Genomic DNA, 9503 nt, shown 5'->3' with positions numbered 1-9503 from the left:
TAATTCCGCACATTTTATAGCTGGTAAGTGTCAAGCTGTCTGAAAATGACTGCTAAAACATGAACCAGAAAAAAATAATAAAACAGGGAACAAAATGTCTGTGCATTATTCCTGGCTATCAAAATTGTTTTAGAGAAAACAAGAAAAATATTTGCTGTAAAACTAAGCTCTACTTCCCTCTGTGTGTGTGTGTGTGTTTAAGTGAAAACTTAAGTGACTTCACAAATCACCTTTTTGACAGGTGTTGGAATACCTCTCATCTTTTTTTTCCTACTTTTAGGTGCCTTGGGGAGAATGTTTTCTACATAAACTAGCTCTAACTTTCAGGTGTGTCTTCACATGCCCCGTTTGCTGCCTGCGCCTCTCCACAAAGACTACCAAATCCTGGTAAGTCTTGCCTGCTCTCTCACTAGCAAATTGGCATTTTTATGGATTAAATGAAAGTATTAGAATTTAGGGGGTAAGTGAAATTGGCATAAAGTAAGAAATGGAGCATATTAGCACATAGAATACTATTTTACAGAATGATAATCCAATGACACTTACATAAAGGTTATTGCAACATAAAACAGTATCCAATGGGAAAATTGATGTTAGTGCATTGTGATACAAAGCCAACAACTTGAGCCTTACTGTACCTTGAAGGAAGCTTCAAATGATATAGTGTTGAAATGTACAACTATATTGTTTTCAGTGAATCTTTGTTTTTGTTATGGTTATAAAACTTATGACAACTTATAAAAGTTTTAAATGCATTTTAAAATCCGTATTTTCAAAATATTTTGTTAATGTTCTAGATATGTGTAAATATTGTTTTAAGAAATGTCTGCTATAACTAAAAGAAACAAACTTGGCCGGGCATGGTGGCTCATGCCTGTAATCCCAGCACTCTGGGAGGCCGAGGCAGGCAGATTGAGCTCAGGAGTTCAAGACCAGCCTGAGCAATATGGCGAAACTCCATCTCTACAAAACTTATACAGCCGTAGTGGCACATGCCTGTAATCCCAGCTACTCAGGAGGTTGAGGTGGAAGGACCTCTTAAGCATAAGAGGCTGAGGTTGCAGTGAACCAAGACTGTGCCACTGTATGACAGCCTGAGTGACAGAGCAAGACTGTCTCAAAAAAAAAAAAAAAAGTAAACTTTATAGTTCTGTATTCTGCATTCCTCACTATGAAATTTAGGCAAAACAGTTGAAATATTTAATGAGTCCTGACATAACATGAAAAAAAGACAAAGGAATGTTAAATATAAGATTTCTGAGAACTGTCATTTTAAATATAGACCATTATTTGTGTGCCAGAAAAAGTCTTAAGGACTAATATAAATGTATTTATAATTATCTTCTGTGTTATAAATTACTGTACAATTTGCAGAAGAAACGCACTGTAGTAGAAACGAGCAGAATGCATGTCTTTCCTGTGGAGAGGTTCTTATCAAACACGATCCACCTGTGGGCCTAGGAGCTGGCCAACTGGGCACCACCTGCCCCTTTTCTCTTTATCGGTCTCATCCAAATTGTTTTGACAAAAAAGAGTCACTCTTTGCAGCCTTTAAGTGAGAGCAGATGAGGCAAATATAAGTGAATGGTCAGTAAATTAAATCAATTAGCAATGCCAGAAAGTTGTCAGTCTAATATATTTCAGTATTTATTGCAACATTTAATACACTTTAAGACCAGTGTCGTCTAGCAGTATTCATTAAACAGTTACCAAAATGCACCCAGTGCCTTTGGAAATACATTTGTACATATCTCATCCAAAGGAGGGATAATGTTTTGTTATTAGTCCCGAGCACTTTTACATATATTACTAAAACTCACTGATGAATTTAACAAGAAAAAAGTGTCATGTAGCCCCTGAGAGGCTTCACAATGTCAGCTCTGGTAAACCAACCTGAAAAGCAGTACCAATTAAACTTATAGTTCAGAAAATGTGGTAACCCCATTTTCTGAAATTGTGCTATATGTGCAGCTGTGGGTTTTATAATGACTGGATAGGTGATTTCAGATAACAGAACTTCTAGAAGTTGCCAGATTCATTATACTTATCTAGTTGGGAGCTTAGCTCTCCTAAAATGGGAAATAGGAAATGGGGAGGAAGACTAGAGGTGAGCGATTTTGGGAAATAAGGACTGAAATGATAAGGCCCATAGCTAAAGGCACTGAAGCCACTGAGAAAGTTTCTCAAGCTTAGCACTGTTAGTATTTTAGGATGCTTAATTCTGTGTTGTAGGGCCCAGGACCGTCCCGTGCATTGTAGAATATTTACTTAGCAGCATCCCTGCCTCTACACACTCAATGCCAGTAGCATCTGTCGTGCCAGAACCCTATTGACTTTAGTAGGGATGGCACCATGTTTGAGAGGCCAAAGGGACTTGGAGCCAGTGAACAAGACGTAGGGTTTATTGAAGGGAACTTACATACAGGGCAGACCCATGGCTGTATGTAAGGCTGGACTGGAGAACCGCTCCTGTTTGTAAAAAACATGCAGTTCATACAGCATTTTCACTGAGCACCCTCCCTCTAACAACCTCCACCTGGCAACCTTTGTTTACACCAAAACAAAGGGCCTCGATCCCCTGTATCGCTGGCTGGCCTGTTCCATAGAATGGGCCAGGGGTTCAGATGTTCCTGATAAGGAATGGATCTTCAGGTTGGCTACTCCTGGATTCCTTAGCTTGGAACTCCAAACACACATTCCTTTTAGACCACAGGTCATTCTCAGGGTCTGCTTAAGTTATTTCTCTCAGGTGTGTCTGCCATACAGCATCTTCCTCTCATTATGACAGCCAAAAATGTCTGCAAACATTGCCGAATGTCCTGTATTCACCCTAGTATGGCAGCCGGCAGTGTCTTACTACTGAGGAGCCGGCAGTCTTTGTAGTGCAAAGACTTGGGAGTTGCTTAGGGCAGTGGTTCTCCAACTTGAGTGTTCATCAGACTCGCCTGGAGGGCACGTGGCAGCATGCTGAGCCCCATCCCAGAGTCTGTGAATCAGTAGGTCCCTGGCTGGGCCCTGATCATTGGCATTTCCACGTGATGTTGATGCTGCTCATCTGGTAGGGTGACCAACCGTGTAAGTTTGCCTGGGACTGACGGAGATTGCAGAACCTGGGGATTTGCAATGAGAAAATCAGAACAGTCCCGGGCAAACCAGGATGAATTGGTAATCTTATTAAGTCCATGGACTACACTTGGAGAACCACTGTTTTAGGAGATAAGGTCAAATGGGCTTGATGAGGAGAATTTAGATTTGAAGGGTGAGAAAAAGAGGAATCGAAGGTAACCCTCAAGTTTCTAGTCTGAGACCGTTGGTCCATGGTTATGCAGTGGGTCTCCAATTTTGCTGCCTATTGGAATCACCTGGAATCTTTAAAAATCTGATGCTGGGACCTTACCCCCAGATACTGTGGTGTAGTTGGTATGGAATGTGACCCGCAAAGCAGGATTAAAAAAAATAAAAATTTTTTAAAAACCCCTGGTGATTTTAATGTGCAGTAAAGTTTGGAAAGCACTTATGCCCTTCTCTTAGAAGGGAATCCAGGAGCAGAGCAAGAGTGAGGGGCAAATTAATCAGTTTCAGGTGTTGGCAAGCCATCAGTGGTTCTCAACCCTGGCTACATCTCAGAATCCCCTAGGGAGAATTTTATACACATTGACACCTGGATCCCTCCCCAGAGATTCTTACTTAATTAGTCTGAGTTAGGCCTGAGCATTGGTGTCTTAAAATCTTCTCAGGTACATATTATGATATATTATTCAGTCTCAAAAAAAGGAAAGAAATTCTGACACATCCTACAACATGGATGAACCTTTAAGACATTATGCTAAGTGAAATAGGCCAGTCACAGAAAAGACAAATTTAGTACAATTCTACATATATTAGATACTTAAGTAGTCAAATCCATAGAGACAGAAAGTACAATGGTGGCTGCAGGGGTTGGGGGAGACATGAAGACTTCTTGTTTAATGGATACAAAGTTTCAGCTTTGCAAGATGAAAAGTGTTCTGGAGATTGGTTGCATACAATGTAAATGTAATTAACACTACTGAACTGTACAGGTAAAAATGATTAAGATGGTCAATTTTATGTAAGTGTATTTCTATCACAATTAAAAATAAATATTTCAAAAAGGAAGTCATTAAAAATATCTTCTCAAGTGATTCTCAGTTGCATCCAGGGCTGTGGCCTGCTGATCTAATGGAATTATTGGCAAGCTGTGTGATTCTGTCATTTATGTCTTCACATAGCAACTGTGATCATCCTTAACCAATTATCAATAAGGGAATGATATCTCTTCTAGTTCAATTTGGGATCTGCTTCTGACTCCTCCTCTTTTGGGGCAGGTCATTTTTAAACCTGGCTGATGCACATTCGGAAGTCCAGTAGTCTTTGTACCGTGACCTTTATTGTTGCTTGAAGATAATTCCCATATGGACTGAAGAAATTTTCAGCAGTTCATTTTTATCATGGAAATATGGTGAACTGTGATACTAAGGAAGCTTTATTCCCCAAATGCTCTGCAGAAGTTCCACTTGTTATTTTACTCCTGCACTCAGCATTACAGTTCCACCTCCTTTCTTTCTAAATCTGAGTCCTGGGAATTCTGCACTCTGCCTCACTCCCACCTGTCCAATGTAGGAAGAGATTAGCCCGTGATTAGTAGCTTGAAACAGTCTTTTGCTTTGGACTCTGCCCTGTGAATAGGTTCTCCATTGGAGAGAAGCAGGAATGCCATGATATATCCTACGTAGCACTTTACCCTAGCAACTCAGAGCCTAGATCATTATGAGCCCTGAGTCATAGGCTATTCACAGAGATTGTCATCTCACTGACTTCCATTTATTTGGTTATAGAGAATCATGTTTTCAAACTTTGCTAATAGTGCCCATTCTTATTAAATGACCATGATGCCAATCATTTTGCATTTCCGGACAGAATGAAGCACACGGGCAGTTCTAAATAAAGGACAGCATCAGGATTAGAGATTTCATTTTTCAAAAGTGTATCTAGGCGGCTGACCAGAAGCCAAACTCCTGACTTGCCTGTGAGAAAAAAGCATTAAGAAAGTACCACCTAGAAAAAGTGCCTGTACAAGTTCAGGTGGCCTATGCAGAATGGACCTTCCTAACAGCTGCAACCTGGATTCTCCTATAGGTCTTCACAAGGTTTTGTGTGAGGCCATTAGCCCAAGACTGCAGACTTTTCTAACAGGTAGAGCTCATTCTGATGGGGCTACTATGGGATGACTGTTTCTCAGTGAGTCACTTTCTGGCATTGGACTTCCAAAGTAAACCCTAGGCTTCATAAAGAGCCTGAATCACAGAATGGAATATTGGCTAATATCAGGCATTGCAAAACACCCTAAAAAGACTTCATAGGGAGGCTGACATTTGGGCTTAGGAGGGTGGCATTCAAGGCAAAGGAAACAGCATGAGAAGAAGGTTCAGAAAACAGAAACCGGAGTGCTAATGCTGGAGCGCAGGGACTGTACACGTGCAGGGACTGGGAATATGGGAGTAGGAGGATGAAGGATTCACCAGGAAAAGCCTTGAAGGTAGAATGTGAAAAAAATAGTCTCACTTGAAAATACATGAAAGAAGTTTTATATTTCCTCCTATTCAAATAAATTATAATGAGGCTTTTTTGCTTTTTAAACTGACAAATATTTAAAAATAATACTCCATGTTGGTAAGGGCTCATGTTAGCAGTTTTCACAGGCTGGTTGTAAGAGTGTAAATTGGGACAAAGTTTCTGCATGGTAGTTTGACAGTGACATCAAAAGCTTTATATACACATATACATGTAGTATGTATATTTGTATATATGCGTGTGTGTGTGTATATATACAATCTTTGTATATACATGTGGTTATATACACACACACACATATACTCTTTGGCTCATTATTTCTGCTCCATTTACTATATCCTAGTGAATAATTAAGGCTATAAACAAAGATTTAGCAGAAATATTTATAATAGGAAAATAGGAAAAACCAAGTACACATCAACCAATAGAGAATTCATTAAATCAATTCTAGTTTCTACATTCAGAGTAATACTATGCAGTAATTAAAAATACTGGTGTCCATCTTACAACATAGTGAGATTCCATCTCTACAAAAAGTAAAAATTAGCTGGGTATGCTGGCACATGCCTATAGTCTCTACTACTGGGGAGGCTGAGGCGGGAGAATCAGCTTGGGTCCAGGAGGCCGAGGCTGCAGTAGGCCACCATTGCATCACTGCACTCCAGCCTGGACAACAGAGTGAGACACTGTCCAAAAAAAAAAACTATAAAGTTTACCTTCTTTTCTCCTGACCCACTGAAGTGCACATATATTCCACTCCGGATCAGAACTCTCTTTAATGGTAACTTGGGGATGGAGGGAGGCCTCTCTCTCAAGGGCCATGGCCAAATCTACAAAGAAGAAAATCATAAGTTTGCTTTATAGGAGACTCCAGGTGATCTTAATCTTGATAAAATATCACTAATTAAAAATGCATTTGTTAGTACAGAAAGATGCCTGGAATGTATTGATTGAAATAAGAAAACAGTGTGATATTATTTTTGAAAATTATTTGTGCAAGGAAAAAGTATGGAAGAAAAGGCCCTTGAGAGAGGGGCCTCCCTCCATCCCGTGTCTTGCTCTGTTGCCCACGCTGGAGTGCAGTGGAGCAATCATGGCCCACTGTGGGTGGTATTATAGGGGATATTTTTCTTCATTTTGCCTGTCTGAATATTCTACTTTTTCTATAATGAGTATGTATTAACTGTAATTTTTAGAAGAAAAGGTTTTTAAATAAGAACGGGTAAAAAGTAGGTTAAAATTAAAATATACAAAGGAAATTATATTTGTTTCCTCTTCTTTCCCACAAACAATTGAATTCTGTGATTTTGAAAAATGGCAAAAATTAAGAGCAAACAAATATTTATTAAAATGTTTATGCACTCTTATTTTTTGAGGAACTGGACAGTGTGGATATTTCTTATGTCTAAAGCATAAGAACCATTCAATAATTCTGAGCACTTTTACATAACATGTGATGATGGCAATTATTTCTTCTATCAGTGATTGACTTTAACCTTTTTTTTTTTTAACCCAGTAGAATTGAACTTAATCATCTCCTGACAAAACAATGCAATTTCAACTGACCCTTTTTTTGCACCTTGGTGAGTATTCGTTGTCAAAATCTATTTTCTGCTTGTATTGTCCTAAAATAAAGTGGAAATAGTTTTTAAACATTTCACTTCTTTCTTCTATAGCGCTGTATACTTGTGTAGCTATTCTGTTGTTGTGTAATTGTGTCAAGCAACTGAAAAATTCCACTCCAACATGTTTAGTATCCACATATTGCTATTTCTGTCACTTTTTAATGGAATGTTATCTTCAGATAAGTAAAGTAAAATATTAAAGAACAGAGAATAGTTTCAGAGTCTTAATTTACAAATACAATGCGTCTAATTTTTTTAATAGCTATGCTTTCAGTGTAACACTTGTCCCAGCAATGAGGTCTTGTGAAGAAGTTACAGGCAAAATACCCTCTTCTAAGTAAGCAGCAGTTCTAAGCTAAAAGGCAAAATTCTCCATGCTCCTGCCATCTTTAATAAGCTGAGAATAATTTGCATTAATCATATAGAAGATGTTTCCAGCAATTACTCTCTTTGATCTGACTTTTCTACATCGAAAACAGGCCTGCCTTTGATTACTGAGTACTAACTAACTTGCTTAGAATCTTCACTTCAAAGATTTACGCTGAATTTCTTCATGACAGCAAACCTTCAGAATCTCACCTTTTTTTTTTTCTTTGCAATTTTCCAACCCTGAGGTAATTTTCCAGTTAGATTTGCTGGTAATGGTCCAGATGGTAAGCACTCATTTGTTTTCTGTTGAAAATCCCCTTGGAGAGGTGAGCCACACCCCAGTGGGAACAGAAACATGTCATTCATCTGGAGCCCTCAGTTTATCCTCCACATCCCAGGACTGGGAGGTTTAGATCTGGTCTCATTCAGAAAAATAGTTATTTTAACCTGCACTTGCCTTACATGTTCTCTGTGAAACTAAACCAATATCCAAAATTAGAAGGGACCACTGAGGATCACTCTACCTTCTCCCCATCCTTTATATAGAATACCTTACTCGCATCTTGCAAAAGTTCTAAACCAGTCCACAGTTGCTAAGAGAGCCCTCTTCAATTAGGGGACTCCTCTCTCTGGAGAAGGAATTTTCTAAACTAAATTAGCTTGGGCAGAAAAGGCCTCACTGCAATCAATCGTACATTTCTAAATGTGAGCTTGCCCTGACCTAAACCAAATCTCTAGAGTTGCCTGTGGTCAAACTCCCAACCAGGTTAGCCTCATATCATCAGCTTGGGAATTTTTCCATTGACAGTTTGAACATAACACTTATATAAATACTGTAGCATATTTAAACACTTAGTTTTGCCTTCTGACTGAGCAATATAAGAAGTAATCATAAAAAGTGCACTGCCCCATAGGTTTTAGGAACTTCACGCAAAGTGCAAACCTTATCTACATGCATTCTTTTTTTTTTTTTTTTTCTTAAGACAGAGTTTCATTCTTGTCGCCCAGGCTGGAGTGCAATGGCACGATCTCAGCTCACTGCAACCTCCACCTCCCAGGTTCAAGCAATTCTCCTGCCTCAGCCTCCCGAGTAGCTGGGATTACAGGTGCCCCCACCATGCCCAGCTAATTTTTTGTATTTTTAGTAGAGACAGGGTTTCACCATGTTGACCAGGCTGGTCTTGAACTCCTGACCTCAGGTGATCCACCCATCTTGACCTCCCAAATTGCTGGGATTACAGGTGTGAGCCACCATGCCCGGCCACATTCTTGGTATTTTTTCTCACCCATTATGATCTGCGTGAGCATATAAACGTGTGTTTACATCCTCTAAAGCTCTGATGTGAACTCTAAAGTGTGAGAAAGCATCTCATGTATTTGAGAAAATTATGACAACATGCAGAAATACTAGAGAAATTATACAGTAACAGTAATTTCTATAAAACAATTCTTTACAGAAAATTTACTGTATATTTTCCTTAAATGACCAGATCTCCTAAATTCATTTTGGAATTTCATAACATTCATAAAATTCATAACATTCTATCTTCAGGTTCTAGCTTCAGGTTGTGTCATTTTTTAGGAATGTGTTGATTGTCAGAAGACATAAACATGGTTATTTTCTGAATTAATTCCAACATGTTGCTAATGTGATTTGGCATTCAGAAACTTCATCCCAGGAAGGATATTGCTCAGTCTATGTTCAGGCATGAAACTTTAACTATTTACATTTCTAGTCACTTTTTGCCAAATATTTTAGACAAGAAGTTCATATTTGTACTTATAATATTATAGGAATAATAGCTCAATTTCCCTAAGTCCTGGAATATATTTTCTGAAAAAAATTTCTGTTGTAAACAAGTTTGGCCAAGTCAGGTTATAAAAACATGTTAAATCTCTAAGGCAACAATTCCAATT

At 38.7% G+C, this 9503-nt stretch overlaps 1 protein-coding gene across 2 annotated transcripts in view; it reads left to right on the top strand.

Annotated features, from left to right (window-relative positions):
- The first annotated feature begins 331 nt into the window (after nt 1-331).
- LAMB4 (laminin subunit beta 4) overlaps nt 332-9503 on the top strand; it is a 108354-nt gene continuing 99182 nt past the window's right edge. The window contains exons 1-2 of one of the 2 annotated variants that reach the window (XM_045388609.3): nt 332-387; nt 7112-7175. In XM_045388609.3, coding sequence (XP_045244544.2) covers nt 7142-7175 — 34 coding nt within the window. In that variant the 5' untranslated portion in view covers nt 332-387; nt 7112-7141. Of the gene's footprint in view, nt 388-7108; nt 7176-9503 lie in introns of both variants that reach the window. The other variant, XM_015447931.4, reaches the window with a different exon arrangement.

Source organism: Macaca fascicularis, chromosome 3 (assembly GCF_037993035.2).
Source record: "Macaca fascicularis isolate 582-1 chromosome 3, T2T-MFA8v1.1".
Lineage (NCBI taxonomy): Eukaryota > Metazoa > Chordata > Mammalia > Primates > Cercopithecidae > Macaca > Macaca fascicularis.
This window is presented reverse-complemented; position numbering and strand designations above follow the sequence as displayed.